General features: G+C 41.7%; 1 protein-coding gene across 1 annotated transcript in view; it reads right to left on the bottom strand.

Annotated features, from left to right (window-relative positions):
- The window catches only part of PLEKHG7 (pleckstrin homology and RhoGEF domain containing G7), a 32,481-nt gene extending 14,496 nt beyond the window's left edge, over positions 1–17,985 (bottom strand). The window contains exons 1-8 of the mRNA XM_060777328.2: positions 17,894–17,985; positions 14,580–15,228; positions 12,786–12,811; positions 11,339–11,475; positions 8,001–8,041; positions 6,995–7,096; positions 1,759–1,908; positions 1,310–1,405 (exon numbers count right to left, since the gene is read on the bottom strand). Of these exons, the coding sequence (XP_060633311.2) occupies positions 1,310–1,405; positions 1,759–1,908; positions 6,995–7,096; positions 8,001–8,041; positions 11,339–11,475; positions 12,786–12,811; positions 14,580–15,197 (1,170 nt within the window). The 5' untranslated portion in view covers positions 15,198–15,228; positions 17,894–17,985. The remainder of the gene's footprint in view (positions 1–1,309; positions 1,406–1,758; positions 1,909–6,994; positions 7,097–8,000; positions 8,042–11,338; positions 11,476–12,785; positions 12,812–14,579; positions 15,229–17,893) is intronic.
- Positions 17,986–19,921: the final 1,936 nt, after the last annotated feature.

Raw genomic sequence — 19,921 nt, 5'->3', positions numbered from 1 at the left:
AGGAATCCTGATTAACTTTGCTAAAACAGAACTATTGCTTCTTTCAGACAAAAATCCCAAAGACCTAATTCTACATAATTTATATCAATAAGCAGATTCCTGGATTGCTGTGAGTTTTCTGGGCTGTATGGCCATGTTACAGAGGCATTCTCTCCTGACGTTTTGCCTGCATCTATGGCAGCCACACTCAGAGGTTTGTGAGGTCTTTTGGAAATTAGGAAAATGGGATTTATATATCTATGGAATGACCAGGGTGGGGGAAATAATTCCTGTCTGTTTGAGGAAGGTGTGAATGTTTCAATTGGCCATCTTGATTAGCATTTAATGGCCTAGCAGTTTCAAGGTCTGGCTTCTTACTGCCTGGGGGCATCCTTTGTTGGGAGGTGATTAGCTGTCACTGATTGTTTCTTGTCTGAAATTCCCCTGTTTTCAAGTGTTGTTTTTTATTTACTGTTATGATTTTAGAGTTTTTTAAATACTGGCTTCTCTGTGTAGGAAAAATGAAAGGCACTGCAGACTACTTCAACCAGAGAAGTCAGCCATAGCAGAGCACCTGATGAACCAACCTGGACACAGCATATTATTTGGGAACACAGAAATGCTTGACCACTCTAACAACTACTATGTCAAACTACACAGAGATGCTATTGAAATCCAGAAGGACATGGACAAGTTTAACAGAGAGGAACATTGAAAATGAACAAAATCTGGCTACCAGTATTAAAAAACTCTAAAATCATCACCTCCCAAAAAAGGATCCCCTCAGGCAGTAAGAAGCCAGAACTTGAAACTGCTAGGCCATTAAATGCTAATCAAGGTGGCCAATGGAAACATTCACCCCTACCTCAAACAGAAAAGAGTTCTTTCTCCCACCCTGGACATTCCACAGATATATAAACCCAATTTTTCTAGTTTCCAATAGACTTCACAACCTATGAGGATGCCTGCCATAGATGCAGGCAAAATGTCAGGAAAGAATGCTTCTGGAGCATGGCCATACAGCTGGGAAAACTCACAACAACCCAGTGCTTCCAGCCATGAAAGTCTTTGACAATACATTAAACAGGTTCCTGATTGTTCCAATAGTCCCTTTTTGGCTGAAAAGGCACAGTAAGAAGAGCTTAGGAAAAACTTTCCATGTTTCCCATATCCAAGGCACTATTTAAATTAACAGGAACCAGATGGAGTTGCTCCTATTATTACTCTTAGTTTAATTACATAATAATATTCAGTCAGTAGCTTGAAAGGTCACTGTGCAGATACATATTGTTTATGTCAACCTCAAAGTTAAAAGTTAATTTTTTGTCACCTGATTTAACTCTTCCAGGTTTGCAAAAAGAAGTCCAGAATCTACATCAAGGAGGAATGCCTTGCTTTGCAGCTTCTGCAAGGTATCCATAAATACCTTTGCAAAAAGACAGAAATGTTCAGTTAATGTAGTTTTTCCTTCTTCAAAAAAGGTTACCAGCTCTGTCCCAGCTTTCTATAACTCAATCATTTAATATAGAGGGCAGGCCTAGTCTGATTGTTCTATTGTCAAATAATCAGGAATTATTCTTGTCAAATTGATATAAAATATCCAGTTGTGTACTAGTAGATCCCAGTCTGTTCAGTCCAGCCCTATTCTAGTTTATGGAATTGTAAAGATGATCACCTGCACATTACAATTTACCACAACACCATTACCTTCTTCTCATTGAATAGGCAACTCCTCACAACCTTCACAGGGGAAGAAACAATTTTACAATTCAAACATACCATTTTGAGAACCATTAGATGATCAAGAAAATATGTACATTCAGTTGTGAAAAGTTCCCATACTGCTTCTTTCTTTTTTACATCTAACCGATCATCAGTGGCTCCTGGTTGAAGCTGATACATCTCCATGATTTCTTGCCAAGTCTTACTCTATGAATTGAAAATACAAATATATAGCTCTATCAGCATACTACTACACAAAGGTGACTGGTGACTTCCCTACTACTCTGTTTTATTATAGACTCTAAAGAAGCAATTCAAGGTGCTGAACCTATTTTATGAAATAGTGTTCAACCTCTAAGGGGTCTTCCTCACAGTCATATAACCCAGAATATCAAGGCAGAAAATCCCACAATATCTGCTTTGAACTAGGTTATCTGAGTCCACACTGCCATATATTCCAGTTCATAGGGATACAAAGGTGCTTGTTTATAAAGCTATTGTCTTCCCAACCCTGCTATACGCCTGCAAGATGTGGACTATCTACAGACGTCACATGCAATTCCTAGAACGGTTCCATCAGCATTGCCTCCAAGATATCCTGCAAATCTCTATGGAAGACAAGCAGACAAATGTCAGCATGCTGGAAGAAGCAAAGACCGCCAGCACTGAAGTGATGGTCCTCCGCCATCAACTCTGCTGGACCAGCCACGTTGTCCGTATGCCTGACCACCGTCTCCCAAAGCAGTTGCTCTACTCCGAACTCAAGAACAGAAAACAGAATGTTCGTGGGCAGGAAAAGAAATTTAAAGATGGGTTCAAAGCCAACCTTAAAAACTTTGGCATAGACACTGAGAACTGGAAAGCTTTGGCCCTTGAGCGCTCGCTCCAGCTGGAAGTCAGCTGTGACCAGCAGTGCTGTAGAATTTGAAGAGGCACGAATGAAGGGCGAAAGAGAGAAATGTGCCAAGAGGAAGGCACGTCAAGCCAACCCCGACCGGGACCGCCTTCCACCTGGAAACCAATGCCCTCACTGTGGGAGAACATGCAGATCAAGAATAGGTCTCCACAGTCACCTATGGACCGGTGGCCAGTACACCAATCTTGGAAGACAATCCTACTCGGACAATGAGGGATCACCTAAGTAAGTAATATTCCAGTTCAAAGCAGATAATGTGGGATTTTATTAAGCTGTGTGAAAAGGGCCTAGGATTGCACTTTAAAAGTCTGGAATAACATTGAAAGTGAATTCACCACACTCATGATATGGAAAGCACTGATTACCATTGTAAAATTGCACATACATTGTTGTATGCCTTTAATCACAAATCAACAGTGGCTAAGAAAAATTCTGTTTGTGTTTTCACTGTTATTATGTTAAATCTGATACACTATAATGATAGAATTATTAGTATTTTATCTTATATAAGGATTTTTCTGGTATGAAGAATCTATGGCCCTCAAGGGGATTCTGCTTTATATCTCCCATGATCCTTTAATATTGGAAAGGCTGTTGGGACTGGTGTCCAATATGTTTGCAAGGTCATAATTGGTTTAGGGGAAATCAGAAGAGGAGCCCCTGGTGGCGCAATGGGTTAAATCCTTGTGCCAGCAGGACTGCTGACCATCAGTAGTTTGAATCTGAGAAGAACGGATTGAGCTCCCTCTGTCAGCTCCAGCTCCCCATGCAAGGATATGAGAGAATTTATTTATTATTTATTTATTTCAATTACTTCTACCCCGCCCTTCTCACCCCCGAGGGGGGACTCAGGGCGGCTTACAAGCGAAGGCACAATTCGATGCCTATATCACATTATACAAAACATACAAAACAATTTAAGCAAATTAACAGGTTAAAACATCAATACAATATCAAAACATAAACAATCTCATGCTCAGTGTTTGGAGTTCTGAGTGTCCATTCCGTTTCATCAATTCCTGCTCATCGTCGGGTTTTTCCTTTAGCTGCCAGAATGCCCGAAGGCTTGGTCCCACATCCAGGTCTTCAGTTTTTTCCTGAATGATAAGAGGGAGGATGCCGATCTAATCTCCCCGGGGAGTGAGTTCCACAGGTGAAGGGCCACTACCGAGAAGGCCCTGCTCCTCGTCCCCGCCAACCTCACTTGTGAGAGTGGCGGGGTCGAGAGCAGGGCCACCCCAGAAGATCTTAAACTTCGAGGTGGGACATAGAGGGAGATCCGTTCGGACAGATACACTGGGCCGGAACCGTATAGGGTTTTGTAGGTCAAAACCAGCACTTTGAATTGTGCTCGGAATTGGATCGGCAGCCAGTGGAGCTGACGCAACAGGGGGGTGGTATGCTCCCTGTACGCCGCTCCGGTGAGCAATCTGGCTGCTTCTCGCTGGACTAGTTGAAGTTTCCGAGCAGTCTTCAAAGGCAACCCCACGTAGAGTGCGTTGTAGTAATCCAACCGGGATGTGACAAGAGCGTGGACCACCGTGGCCAGATCAGACTTCCCAAGGTACGGGCGCAGCTGGCGCACAAGTTTTAATTGTGTGAAAGCTCTCCTGGCCACCGCTGAGACCTGGGGTTCCAGGCTCAGCGATGAGTCCAGGATCACTCCCAAGCTGCGAACCTGCGTCTTCAGGGGGAGTGTAACCCCGTCTAACACAGGCTGTAACCCTATACCCTGTTCGGCCTTGCGACTGACCAGTAGGACCTCTGTCTTGTCTGGATTCAATTTCAATTTGTTAGCTCTCATCCAGTCCGATACAGCGGCTAAACACCGGTTCAAGGTCTGGACAGCCTCCTTGGTGACAGGTGGAAAGGAGTGACAGATTTGGACATCATCTGCATAGAGATAACATCTTAGTCCGAAACTCCGAATGATCTCTCCCAGCGGCTTCATGTAGATGTTAAATAACATCGGGGACAGAATTGAACCCTGTGGGACTCCACACAACAACGGTTGCGGAGCCGAACAGGTGTCACCCAAAGACACCTTCTGGGTCCGTCCCTCAAGGAAGGATCGAAGCCACCGCAGAGCAGTGCCTCCGAGCCCCATGTCCATGAGGCGCCCCAGAAGGATACCGTGATCGACGGTATCGAAGGCCGCTGAGAGGTCCAGCAGAACTAACAGGGACACACTCCCCCTGTCTAGTTCCCTGCGTAGATCATCTACCAAGGCGACCAAGGCTGTCTCAGTTCCATGTCCCGGCCTGAAGCCCGACTGTGCCGGGTCTAGATAATCAGTGTCTACCAGAAACCCCTGGAGTTGTGTTGCCACCACACGTTCCATGACTTTGCCCAAATAGGGGAGATTGGAAACTGGCCGATAGTTGTCGAATTGGGTGGGATCCAGTGATGGTTTCTTCAACAGCGGTTTTATAATAGCTTGTTTTAAGCTCGCTGGAAATTTTCCTTCCTGTAAGGAGGTATTAACCATCACCTTCACCCACCCTGCCAAACCCCCTCTGGCTTCCTTGATCAGCCAGGAAGGGCAGGGGTCTAGGATGCATGTGGTGGGTCGCACCTCTCCAAGGATCCTGTCCACATCCTCAAGCTGAACCAATTGAAACGAATCCAACAAAACTGGACAAGCAGATGCTCTCGTTACATCCCCAGAGACTGCCGTTAATGTGACGTCAAAACCTGACCGAATCCGCTCAATTTTATCCGCGAAGGATCGAGCAAATGCTTCACAGCGAGCCACCGAGTTATCCGAGGCCTCGCTTTTTGGCGGATTTAACAGGCCTCTGACAACTCGGAAAAGCTCCGCTGGACGATTCTTCGCGGATGCAATATTGGCTGTGATGAATGTTTTCTGAGCCGCCGCTATTGCCACACCGTAGGACCTTAGGAAGGCATTCAGATGTGTTTGGGCTGGATTGGTGGGATTCAGGCGCCACACGCACTCTAACCTCCTCTTCTTTCGCTTCATTGCTGCCAGCTCCTCAGTAAACCAAGAGGCTGGTTTAGCTCGGTTACTCGAGAGGGGGCGTTCCGGAGCGATAGTATCGATTGCCCTGGTCAGCTCCCTATTCCAGCCAGAGACCAGAGCGTCAACAGTGTCGCTAGCCAAGGAGGTGGAAAAATCCCCAAGGGCCGTCAGGAAACCATTTGGATCCATAAGTCTCCTGGGAAGGACCATTCTAATGGGTCCCCCACCCCTGCGAAGGTTAGAAGGCACAGTTAGTCTAAAACTGATCAGGTGGTGATCGGTCCATGGCAAAGGAGCGATGGTCGGCTCCTCCATCCCGTCACCCTCATCCCATCCCTGGGTGAAGACCAAATCTAAGGTGTGTCCGGCACTATGGGTGGGACCAGATATTAGCTGGGACAGGCCTATGGTTGCCATGGCAGCCATGAAGTCCTGAGCCGCGCCAGAAAGAGGGGCCTCGGTATGGATATTGAAATCTCCCAAGACCAAAAGCCGTTGGGAGTTCAACGCCATGTCCGAGACCACTCCTGCTAGCTCAGGTAAGGAGACTGTAGTGCAGCGGGGTGGTCGGTACACTAACAGAATCCCTATCCTGTCCCGGTCACCTATCCTAAAGCCGGCACACTCGAAGGAAGATGATTGTGGGATGGGACGCCTGATCAATGGAATAAAGTCCTTATAGACTACTGCGACTCTGCCTCCCCACCCTCCAAGCCTTGGTTGGTGCTGAACAGAATAGCCTGGTGGACAGAGTTGGGAGAGATTAACCCCTCCTCCCTCGTCCAGCCAGGTTTCTGTTATACAAGCCAGGTCGGCTCGTTCTTCTTGGATTAGATCTTGGATGATGGAAGTTTTTCCGTTTACCGATCTGGCATTGAACAGCACCACCTTTAGCCTGGAGGGGCCACCGTCCTGGCACCTCAGTTGTATCTTGTCAGGAGAGAGTTTTGGAATCGCCAATCTATTTTTGTTGATTTCGGGCCGGATAGTAGCATTGATCTTTGGAATTGCCAATGTTCTGCTGCAAATTTTGGGCCGAATTTGATTTTGTCTATAATGCCTACTATTTTTGGAGGTTGTCAATCTGTTGTTGTAAATTTTGAGCCAAGATGGATGTTTTATTTTCCCTTTCCCGTATCTTCCTCTACCTGTCACCACCTCTATGGCGGTGGTGTCCCACAAGGATGGTAAAACATCAAAATATCTTGGCATCCCCTGGGCAGCATCCTTGCAGATGGCCAATTCTCTCACACCAGAAGTGACCTGCAGTTTTTCAAGTAGCTCCTGACATGCACACATACACACACAAGAGAGAAGAAGAAGAAGAAAAACAAGGACTAACATTTTTTAAACATCTTTTGGTGTACAATATAGGCGTACAATAATATCTATACCTTGACACTGTGAAATTCATAGTCATCACATTTCGACATCTTGATAGTGAGAGTTGAAAGATAATTTTCCAAGTCTGATATTTGTTTTTGTTTGTATTTACTCTGTTTAAAAGTAAAACATAGACGTTAATTTGTAAAATCTATAGTCACATATTTCAAACCAGACCAAGGGTTGGGACATTGTGGTTGCTACGTGCCATCAAGTAATTTCTGCCTTAAAGTGAATCTGTCACAAGGTTGTATTGGCAAGATTTGTTCAGAAGTTGTTTGCCTTTGTCATTCTTTGAGGCAAAGAGAGTGCGACTTGCCCAAAGTCACCCAGTGAGTTTCCATGGTTGAACAGGGAATAAAACTCTGGTCTCCACTAAAAGGTAAAGTTTAAGGTTTCCCCTTGACATTAAGTCTAGTCATGTCCAACTCTGGGGTGGTGGTGCTCAATTCTATTTATAAGTCGAAGATGTGGCGTCGTCCGTAGATGCCTCCAAGGTCATGTGGCTGGCATGACTGCATGGAGTGCTGTTACCTTCCCGCCGGAATGGTACCCATTGATCTACTCACATTTGCATTTTTTTAATTACTAGGTTGGCAGAAGCTGCGGTTAACAGTGAGAGTTCACCCCGCTCCCCGGATTTGAACTGCCGACCTTTCAGTCAGCAGTTCAGCAGCTCAGTGGTTTAACCCACTGCCTCACCGGTGGCCCCTCTAATCTCCACTACATCACTATTAAATTAATGCTAAGTAAATTGTACCCTTTGACCTGAGCCTAGGTGGTCCCATTTCAAAAGCTGTAGCTGTGTGTGCTTGCATATGACAGGCAATGTAAACAGCTGCTTACAGAATCAGCTACTAAACACGTGTAGAACAAAACAGACAGTGAAGGGGAAAGCAGATAAGCCTGATTCACTCTGACATGTTGATATATGTTTTCCACCAATATGGAAATCATAAGGAAACAGAAGCTGTTAAAAGAGAACATAAAATGAAATGTATTATATGAAATACTTACAGTTCCTCTTTTAGCAAATGGCCACCTGGGCTTTTTGGACTCTAATGCATGGAATAGAAACAAGGACATTATTAAGAAAAAGAAGACACAATTTCTAAAAGATGACTTAAGTACTTCCAGATGATGGTATCCCACTTTTATAGAAAATCTTTCTCCCCAAGCACTCAAAACAACTTTTTGAAAGATAAAGAAGTCTTTCTGAAGAAGTTGAGGTTAGCAAGAAAGAGGGCTGCTGCCGAGGGTAAGTAAGAGAAATCTTTAATAACCATCTGTTCCTTTCCCTGCTGCCACCCACATCAAGAGGGAAGTTCCTTCCATGTACTTCTTCAAGTTGATTTATCCTCAGGTTCAAACCATGTTTTATATGTGAGCCAGGTGCAATATATAATCAGCTTTGAACCAAAAATTGTGTTGGGGCGAATCCAGATAGGCCTTTATCCCAGGAGAATCTGTGTTTTGAAAATGCGGATTTTCCTGTGGGGCTGTCCACACCCACCCCAGAAAGCACACACTTTCTGGGGTTAGTATCCAGATGTTTTCTCGGGACTAGCCCGGGAGAATGTCTGGAGGCCCTTCTCCCCTCCTCCCAAGCCCCCAGACCCCTTAGAAAAGTAATGAAAACTTATCTGGTCTTCAGCCAGCTCTCCCGACGTGTAGAAATGAAGTACAAGGAGAGTGGGTTGGGGGGTGGGGAGCAATTTCCTCCCTCCTCCCCCTGCTCTCCTGGCACGTTATTACTATGCTCTGGGAGAGCTGGCCAAAGCCTGTAATGGAAGCCGGGTAAGTTATAACTCTCCATCTGACATGTTTCACAGGGATGTTGGACTGTCTGTTAGATTTAATTTAGAGATTGGCAATCAGCTCTGGCGGCAGCTATGTCGTTCCAATGGCAGGCTAAAACCTTTTTATTCAGGCAGGCTTTTTAAAGATGAAGGTGTTTGAGACCATCAAGGGCTGCTGTGCTTTTGTGATGTGATTTTATATGCTTCTATGGTTTTAGCTTGGATTGTTTTAATATTAATGTTGTTTAATACTGTTTTAATATTTGTATATTTTAAGTTGTACTGAAATGCTTTTAGTTGTGAGTCACTTTGAGTCCCAGTATGGAGAGAAAAAGCAGGATATAAATAAATATAAGCATAAGAAAAAGTTATAGAAAATGAACACGTCAAACTACTCTTGGACTTCTGAATTTAGACTGACAGAGTTTTGGAGCACAATACTCCTGACCTCACGAGTGTATTAAAAACAAAGTATGGATTGTTGATATTGCAATCCCAGGTGACAACAGGATTGAAGAGAAACAATTGGAAAAGTTGACATGGTACAAGGATTTAAAGATTGAACTGCAAAGACTCTGGCACAAGCCAGTAAAAGTGGTCCCAGTGTTGATCAGTACACTGCACTTGAACACAATCAGCACTGACAAATTTACCCCACTTCGTGCTGGTCAGTGACCATAATAATGTTTTGTATTGTATTGACAAATTTACCATCTGTCAGCTCCAAAAGGCCACTCTACTTGGATCTGTATGCATTATTCGCTGATACATTACACAGTCCTAGACACTTGGGAAGTGTCCGACATGTGATCCAATACAACAGCCAAAATAGCGGTCTTGTTTGCTGTGTAGTAATCTTGTAACAACAACAACAACAACAATAGCAGCAGCAGCTCTGGACTCCAACAGATATGGCCAAAGGATTCAAGAGAGGCAGCCAATGTTATCCCCATGGAACTGCCACCTGAGGTGATTGCCTCATTCTTCCTAATGGTAGGGCCAGCTCTGCACTGTAAGCAGTTTACATAAAACTGCTGTGGCCCATTGTGGAGAAATGGGAAAGAAAGAAAAGAGGAAAAGCTGGTTTCTAAGCTATCAATACACAACGAAAGTGGCAAAGTGTCAACCTAATACCAGCCCATTTCAGTCTCCTTGAGGCCAAAGGGTTATATGGATGCATGGAAGGGCCCTGGGTTACCTGAGTCCACACTGCCATATAACCCAGTTCCAAGTTATTATATAGGTATTGTTGTCATTATAGACATATAGATATTATTATAGGCATATAGATATTATTATTATAGATAGAAATATTATTATTAAAGGTATATAGGTATTAGTATTATAGATGTTATTTATTTATGAATTTCATATGAAAAGCATTGCATAAATTAGTATAAAACTGATAAAAAATAGGAGCATAGGGCTCAATATCTTACGAGGAAAAACAGGAAACAGATGTATGGATATTATTACAGACCTATAGATATTATTATAGACATATAGATATTATTTTTATTGTAATTTTTATAGATATTATATAGCTATTATTATTATAGATGTATACATATTATTATACTTTATATAGATATTATTATTATAGACATAGATATTATAGGCATATAGGTATTATTGTTATAAATGTACAGATATTTTTAACAGACAGATATTATAATTATAGACATATGGATATTATTATAGACCTGTAGATATTATTATAGGCATATAGACATTATTACAGACATATAGATATTATGATAGAAATGTAGATATTATTGTTAAAGACATATAGATACCATAGATATATATGTTGTTATAGATTGATAGATATTATTATGATAGATATATATATATAGATATTATTATTATTGTCGATATATTATAGCCCAGGGTTGGTATAAAGTAAAAATGGATGGCCATCTTTTGGGAGTGTTTTGATTCTGCCTTCCTGGACAGCCTTTGCTAACTCAGAGAGCGTGCCTTTTTGTCCCTTCTTTGAATACTGGACTTCATTCCCCAGAATGCCTTCCCATAACTCAGTATGGGTGGGGTTTCTGGGCACACACACACACAGAGAGAATCCCTGTGAGTTCCCAGCAGCCCATCAGAGGCAGCGAGGCAAGAAGGAAAGGATCTCTCTCTCTCTCACACACTCTCTCTCTCCCTCCCCTTTCCCTCTCTTGTGCCACCTCTCTCTCTCCCCCCCCCTCTCTCTTTCAGCGGTTGGGTTTTTCCCCTCACGCAGGAGCGAGGGGCGGGGGAAGGGTTATTTTAACACAGGCTCTATATAGGCATTTAGCCTTTTGCGGGGTAAGTTCTTTCCAGTTAATTATTATTTATTTGTTTTGAGTGGAGAACATACATTGGGTTGTTAGGTGTATTGTGTCCAAATTTGGTGCCAATTGCCTCAGTGGTTTTTGAGTTCTGATGGTATCACAAACAAACATTACATTTTTATTTATATAGATGACTGCAATGCACAAAAAAGCTGGTAAAATGTATAAACACCTAGCTATTTTTAATTCAAAGCCTTTTCAGCACTTTGCCCTTACTAACCTGAGCTTTGTAGAGATGCTGGATGATAGAGGAATTTTGCTGCACTGTCTGATATCAACAGGTCTCCTGGGAACATTTCAAATCCAGGCAAACTCACCACCACTGAACTATGCCTGCGTTCTGGTGAGCTATATTGACTGCAAAGGAAATAGAACAATGCACACCGTTATTTCCAAGAAAGGACACTGAAAGTTCAGTAATTCACTGCTGCTGAAGAGGGCCAGCCTGACAGAGTGACTGGCCAAAGGTCAGCCAATCCATTTCATGGGGGTGGTTGTCATGGGTCTTGGATATGGGATATGGATTGCCAGTATCGATAGGGCATTGGGTGATGTTTTCTATTGGGGACTTGGGGTGATTCTGCCTGGCTTGGGGGTCAGATCCAATGTGCATTGTGGGTCTGCTGTGTATTAGGGACCCTAGTGCGCTAGTCTTTATTCTTTTTAGTTCTGTTGTACATTGATTCTGCTATGTAGTTTTTGTTTGTCATGTCAGAAGCAAATAGAGAATATACTGCAAGTCGCTTCTGGTTTGAGAGAATTAGCTGTCTGCAATGACATTACCCAGGGGATGACCGGATATGTTACTATCCTATCGGAGGGATCTGTCATGTTGCTGCATAGGAAGCTAGGGCTGACATACAGGAGCTCACCCTGTCTCACATATTCAAACTGCCAACCTTCAGGTCTTTAGAACAGTAGTTCAGCCAGCACAAGAGTTTAACCCAGTGGTTCTCAATCTGTGGGTCCCCAGATGTTTTGGCCCACAACTGCCAGAACTCCCAGCCAGTTTAACAGATTTTAGGATTTCTGGGAGTTTAAAGCCAAAACATCTGGGGATCCACAGGTTGAGAACCACGCCACTGTGGCTCCTGCTATGTAGTTAGGTAGCATTAGCCCTCATTGCACATTTTCACAATTCTATTTCTTTCAGATGGAAGTCTACTTATAAGCACACAACACCTGTAAGATTCTGTTTTTTAAAAATAAATAAATAAATACATTCAGACAATATTTGGACTATGAAGCTTAATTTGCATTACCTTCGTGTATGAAGATTAGATCGGGAAATGAATAAAAAAATTATTGCAGATATGTGATTGGCAGTAATACTGGAAAAAGCAAATAAGTACAGTGTTTTGTAATTTCACATCTTCTGTCATAAAATATGTTCAGATTACAAGGAAGTTTGAAGGTCTAAAAGTACAAGATCTTATCTGACATATAATATGCTCTTTTTTCTTAGAAAAAATGCATTGTGTTGATCACTGAGTGGGTCAAATTTATTCTGAGGACTTTGGTCTATTGGCTGAAAACCTTCCCCACTCTTAACCTAAAGATAACTAATTTTGTGAAGTACTTAGAGAAATGAATCTGTCACACTTATTATCTATCAATACAATTTTTAAAGAAGAATGAATATGTCTTTAAAATAAACACATACATACCTACTGGGTTTATGTAAATCTAATTCCTGGGGGGAAAAGACATTTCATGTTAGCCTTGATGAAAGAAAAGAATATAGTAATTTGCACTCTTTTTGCTGAAGAAAGGGATCACAAACACAAATTTTAAGCCCAATTTCTGACTAGTCCGTTAATAAATATGTATAAGTCGTATCAAGCAGTATAATTATTTCAAAATTTGTGATACTTTTAACAATGTAATACTTAACCATGTTCATATTCTTTGTACAAGTCTAAACATTGTGTATTTCTCCACTAATAACCGTCATTTTTTGACTTGATACATGTCTCCTTTTCACTTCTGGGCTCTCCTCGGGTATATCTATACTATATAATTAATGCAGTTTGACAGCACTTTAGCCCAACGCTATAGAGTTCAGCAGCTGTAGTTTATTGAGGCACCAGCACTCTTTGGAGAAAAGGGTAAAGAACTTGTAAAACCACAACTCTCAGGATTCTACAGTATTGAGCTATGACAGTTAAAGTGGTGTTAAACTGTATTTTAAGATGTAGTAGATGAACCTTTGGATGCTCTCCATTTCCCTTGCACCCCACCAAAACATAATCAGAGCCAGACTGCTTGTTTTGCTACATGCAAGATATGTTAATCCTAATAGCGTCAATCTTCTGAAAAACATAAAGAGCAATTATTGGAGGTTGGGGCTAGATCGGGCTTGGAACTTTGAGAGACCAAATGTAAGGATTTCTCTTGTTATCTTCTGCCATGTCTCCAATTTGGGTCTTCCCCCACACCCAAAACTGCATTGTGAGAGAACTATCCATTCTTGTTCCTGTTTGCACATTTGGAAAGATTCAACCATGCAATTCAGACCTAAACAAAACTTGTGTGTGTTTAACTATAAAACATTATTATTATTTAAGATTAATTGCAGTGCACAACTTGAACGGATCCAAAACCTGCCCTTCTACTTCCTTACTTCCCTATTATCTATTCTCTGAAGTACTTCCCCTGAACTAGACTAGTTCCAGTACTATATCATGCTGTGGCTCAATAGCTTCAAACTGTATGGCACAGGGAAGTTAAGTGTGTGTAGGATTTAGTCTGTTATGCTGGCTAGGGAAGTTGTAAAATCTTGACAATACCAGGTTGGGCAGGGGGGAGGCTGGAGTGGACAGCTGTGTATCATAGAATCATAGAGTTGGAAGAGACCTCATGGGTTATCCAGTGCAACCCCCTACCAAGAAGTGGGAAAATCACATTCAAAGCACCCCCAACAGATGGCCAGAAAGCCTCTGCTTAAAAGCCTTCAAAGAAGGAGCCTCCACCATACTCCAGGGCAAAGAGTTCCACTGCTCTCACAGTCAGGAAGTTCTTTCTAATGTTCAGGTGGAATCTTTTTTCTTGTAGTTTGAAGCCATTGTTCCGTGTCCTGGTCTCCAGGGCAGCAGAAAACAAGCTTGCTCCCTCCTCCCTTTGACTTCCCTTCACATATTTATACATGACCCTCATCATGTCTCCTCTCAGCCTTCTCTTCTTCAGGCTAAGCATGTCCAGCTCTTTAAGCTGCTCCTCATAGGGCTTGTTCTCCAGACCCTTGATCATTTTAGTTGCCCTCCTCTGGACACATTCCAACTTGTCAACATCTCCCTTAAATAGCAGAAGAAATATTGTAAAACTGGATATAAGCATAACTTTATTTGCTGGACAGTCTTCAATAAACTATCAATCTTTCATAAAGAGAGCAAGAAGCCAAGCAAACTAAAGCAAGGGAAGAAAAATAACATGTTGCTATTGCAATTATCCTTATTATTTACCTGGTCATATTCCTGAGAATTCTGATTTTCCTCAGAACAGAAAGAAGGGTTGTTCTCCATTGTATATTGTGGCGTTTGACCATCACAGAAATCATATTTAATGTGTGGTTGAAATGATATAGAGTCATTGGATGGCGTGTTTGACAGTGAATTGTTGCAGAGGCTGGGGTAAGAGGAAGAGCAACTTTGAGAACATATGAGAGAATGTTGGCTAACAGAAATTAAAGAATTGGTTTGTGACAATGGACTGCTCTCAGGGCTATCTTGGAGTGGTGATACTTGAGACACTGATGACGTACTGCTCCGTAGCCTCCTCAAAGTTGGAGAAGTAGAAATCCTTCCTGGAGCATGTCTGTCAAACTGGCACAGTGTGATATCAACATCATCATCCTCCACTCTTGGAACTTGTAGTAAGTGTGGGTTATCTTTAAAGTCACACCTCCTGGTGATGGCTTGAGGATTCAGTTTTCTCTCTGTGCTGGTTGTGGATGAGCTCTCCTGGGATGAAAAGACATCTTCTGTCTCACTCTTTCCAAGTGAACATGAATTCTTTCCCCATTGTTTCGTATCACTAAGTTCATGACATTGTTCTTCCGCCAGACAAAATTCATCATCCATTTTTGCATCCTAGCCTTTACAGCACAAGATTCTAAAGCAATTTGAAGAGAAATTGGAGTAAAGATTTCATTCATAAAGAGATTGTCTCTAATTTATCTCCTGAATTTTCATAAATCCTTATAATTTTGGTGAATACCAATAACTCTGACACAAACGAAATAAAAAATCATTTCTGTAACTCAGCAAATAAAGACATGCTCAGAAATTATAATATGTCATTTACCTGAGTATTTACCTATTAGTCTTTTGTGTTTTTATTGGGTTGCCCAGACACAGACAGAATTGTTTCTTAAACTTATTCATGGACATTTTGTAACTGATGATTTCTGTACAGTGCACAACCTGTTTATTTTGGATTTGTTCAGTTCATTATTTCTTGACATCTATTGGTTTATTGAATGTGAAACCACAAAGGCTGCAGATCTGTACCATTAATTAAAAGTAAGTTCTGTTTAACAAAGTAGCACAATACTGCTTCTGAAGGTTTTTTTTTCCTTCTAAAGATTTCCTGTACTCTTGTACCTGCCCATAACTGACTTTTGTGAATATATGGTCCTATTTGGATTAAAAAGGACTGGGACTTGAAATCTTGCTTTCTCTCTCAATCTCTCTTTTGCAGAAAACTACTTTCTCTCCTAAAAGTGCTGATCTTTGTTTTTCAATATTTTTTATTTATTTTATCGTAATTCAATATATTTGTTATACATTTGTTTTACAGCAGACACATAATATCCAGCACAATCTACAATACATTATCTTTTTGCATCTACTGTTATTTTGATGCTTATACATATTTTCTATCCATCACACAACAATATATTTTATATACATTCAGAATGTCAAATCTATGGCTTAGCTATCAAAACTAGACTTGTGTGTGAAATTATTTTCTTCCATTTCCTCCATTTCTTTTGGGACCTTTGGTACTTTGGGAGCCTATAATGGTAAGGTCCCTCCCAGTACAATAAGCCACTTGACACGAAAGCAAGTGGGAGCCGATCTGGGCTCTTCCAATGCTTTTTGGCATCACACTTTAATGTTTTTTATTAATCCCCCAGCACTGAAGACCAACAGGTCACAGGTTCAAATCCGGGGAGAGGCAGATGAGCTCCCTCTATCAGCTCCAGCTCCTCATGCGGGAACATGAAAGAAGCCTCCCACAAGGATGATCAAAACATCAAAACATCCGGGCGACCGCTGGGCAACGTCCTTGCAGATGGCCAATTCTCTCACACCAGAAGCGACTTGCAGTTTCTCAAGTCACTCCTGACATGACCAAATCCCCCAGCAAACAAAAAGAAAACCCAAATTCCCTGAAAACTACTCTCCTCTTCCAGGAGGTCATCACTCTTCCTTACCTGGGAGTGGGAAACTTCCTTAAAATGCCTTGGAAAGAGTGTGTACATGGCTGCTGGCATGGTGCTACCCGGGAGAGAAAGCGTGGGTGCCTGCCTGTAGCAAAGCACCTCTCCTCTAGAGTGAGAAACAGAGAACCTATCTCTTACCTTGGAAAGTGTGTGTGTGGTGTGCAGGCTCAGGAGAAAGCACAGGTATCTGCCTGCAGCCGAGTGGCTCTCCTCTAGAATAAGAAATAGAGAACTTGCCTTCTTGCCTTAGAAAGAGGGCATGTGGCATGCAGACCTGAGATAAAAAGTGTGGGGCACCTGCCTGCAGCCAAGTGCCTGTCCTCTAGAGTAGAAACAGATAAGAAGCCTCCTTAAAGTGCATGCATGCCTCTAGCCGAGCACCTTTCCTTTAGAGTAGAAACAGCTTAAATGCTTAAAATGACGGGAAGCAGAGCTGGGGAGGGGGGGGGGGATAATGGACCGATATAAAACGGATATTTTGGCATTGCTGAGTGAAAACAGATATCTGCCTTCCTAATTTCAGGAGGCTCTCAAAAACAGATTGGGGCCCCCACTGAAAGCCAGGACACAAAATGGGCCAAGGTTTACCCAGATTGCACAAGCCTAATCAAAACAGCAAAGAGCTGTTCACACAATGAAAATGAACTTAAGCTTAAAGGCAACAGTTACTGTCCAGACTAGCAGATCCAGTAAGTCAGTGGCACTATATAAATGTTGACTTGCTACGTTAACATTGGTTTAGTGAGTCTACTCTAGTTGGGACAAACCATCAAATTTAGTCCTACAGATGTATTTATGTCCATGGTTACTTGGGACCAATCACTTGGGACTTCTTAAAAATCCATAGAATTATATTACACATTTCCTTGAAATACATTTCTTGCTAATAAAAAAAAGAAGGCATACAAAAGCTAAATAAGAGTATTTGAGGCTTCCAAACATTTCATGTTGGTGACACACTTTTTAAAGACATGCGTCATTTCACGACACAGTAATTCAGTTTTACTAGCAAACTGGAGGTTAAATCAACCCTTTAGAAGTGATATGGACACATACAAAAGTTGTAATAACAAAATCTATGGGGGCACAACATATCTCATGAAAACCTTTCATTTATATTTTTAAAAAGATACGATTTATTGCTTATTTCACATAGATTCAGGTTTCTCATTATGTATGCGTGACACACCTACACACTGCAACCGGCACACAAATGTGTCACGGCAGACAGTTTAGTATGCTGTGCAGTGGATAAGAGCATGAGACAATTCCAAAATTTACAAAGTTTGATCTGATAAAGTTTCGATAGAAACACTGTTCATTACTTACGGTATAAACAGCTGACACAGATGTATGACTAATGTCAGGTTCCATGGGTTTATGAACTTATCCACTAATATATAACGTGGAAATTGCTTGAAACAACTGGTGAATCCTCTTTGAATTGCCCCTCTTAGATTTAAACACAGGCACTCTTCACTTTCAGGATCTCCTAGCTGAATGCAAGAAAAGGGAACCTGTTTTTCCTCTTCGTGTGTTTCCAAGGGATTTTTTTTTTATCTCAACTGCACAAAGGGAAGTGGCAACAAGTTAGTTTACAGAAGGTAACATGATATGCCCGAATACATAACTGATTATCTTTGCTCTGCAGACACATTTGCTTAATTCCCTTCTATCTCCCAGTTTCCATACAGATTCGGAGATCAATGTTTTGGCAAATTAACCTCCTGTGGGGGAGAAAGGCAGATGAAAGAGCAACAAAAATCATGTTGTTATGGAAGATTTGTCAGCTGCTGTGCCATTCCTTTGAGATCAAATGGGCAACCAGAACAGTTTGACCTTTCCTTTGTAGCTTTTCCTTGCTGTCTCTCAACACAGAGGCTTCCCATGGTCTTAGAAATCATGCCCTTTTAAAATCCTCTTTCAGTGACTTCTTTTAAACTCCTTAAAAAATTATCCTGGCAACATGATTCTGACATTCAAACTCTCCCTGCCTAACAGCTTGGCTTCACATGCATGTTGATGTTATAGTACTAAAAGAGATTAATATTATCTGATTGTGATAAATCTATGTTTATTAAGATTATTAAATTCTTTCCAGGACTAGAATACTTGTCCCATAATTTTGTTTGACAATATTAATACATTATATTATTATATAAAAGATGGGCTTGAGGATGATGATAAAAGTAAAGGTAAAGGTTTCCCTTTGACATTAAGTCTAGCCGGGTCCGACTCTGGGGGTTGGTGCTCATCTCAGTTTCTAAGCTAAAGAGCCGGCATTGTCCGCAGGTGCCTCCAAGGTCATGTGGCCGGCATGACTGCATGGAGTATGGTTACCTTCCTGCAGAAGCGGTACCTATTGATCTAATTTTATATTCCATATTACATGTAATATTACTAATAATATTACCGTATAGTGGTATAGTATAATATAGTAATGCATCACTATGAGTCCCTTTTGGTGTAAGAAGGGTGGCATATAAATGTTGTAAATAAATAAAAGAAAAAATATTGACAGAAGCTGGGCATAACAGCGGGAGCTCACCCTGTTCCCCAGATTTGAACTATTGACCTTTCGGTTAGCAAGTTCAGTCACTCAGTGGTTTAACCTGCTGCGCTACTGTAGGCTCCAATGATGATAATAATCTGTAAATTATATGTACTATATTGGAGATACGGTTGAGAGTAACAGTAATGATGATGATAATATTCTCAAAGACATAGATGTCTTAATCTGGAATTTCCTTTGCATGCAGATCCAGATGAATATAACCCAGTTCAAAGCAGATAATCTGGATTTTATATGGCAGTGAAGAAGGGGCCATAGTCTCGCCATAGTGGGGAAGACTGTGACCAGTCATGTGGATATAAAAATCCATGGGTGCTTGATGAATCTGCTGTTTAGGTGCTAAATATTGATCTCTTTTTAGGATCTAGTTTTTAAAGAAAGAACTGTTTTCGAGCAGCCCTTCTATGTAGGGTGCATCTACACTGCCCTATATACCTGGATCTGATCCTAGATTATCTGCTTTGAACTGGATTATATGAGTCTACACCTCCAGATAATCTGGGATAAACAGGAGGCTGTTCAGATCCTGAACTGATGCTTAGCTGCTATGACAATCTGGATGAGGGCAAACAAATTGAATCTGAATCCAGACAAGACAGTGGTACTCCTGGTCAGTCGTAAGGCTGAACAGGACATAGAGTTACAGCCTGTGTTGGATGGGGTTACACTCTTCCTGAAGACGTAGGTTCGCAGCTTGGGTGTGATCCTGGATTCATCGCTGAGCCTGGAACCCTAGATTTCGGCGGTGACCAGGGGAGCGTTTGCACAGTTAAAACTTGTGCACC

The sequence above is a fragment of the Anolis sagrei genome, chromosome 5 (assembly GCF_037176765.1).
Source record: "Anolis sagrei isolate rAnoSag1 chromosome 5, rAnoSag1.mat, whole genome shotgun sequence".
In the NCBI taxonomy this organism is placed as follows: Eukaryota; Metazoa; Chordata; class Lepidosauria; order Squamata; family Dactyloidae; genus Anolis; species Anolis sagrei.
Note: the sequence above shows the minus strand (reverse complement) of the source record. Positions and strands in the feature narration are given on the sequence as shown.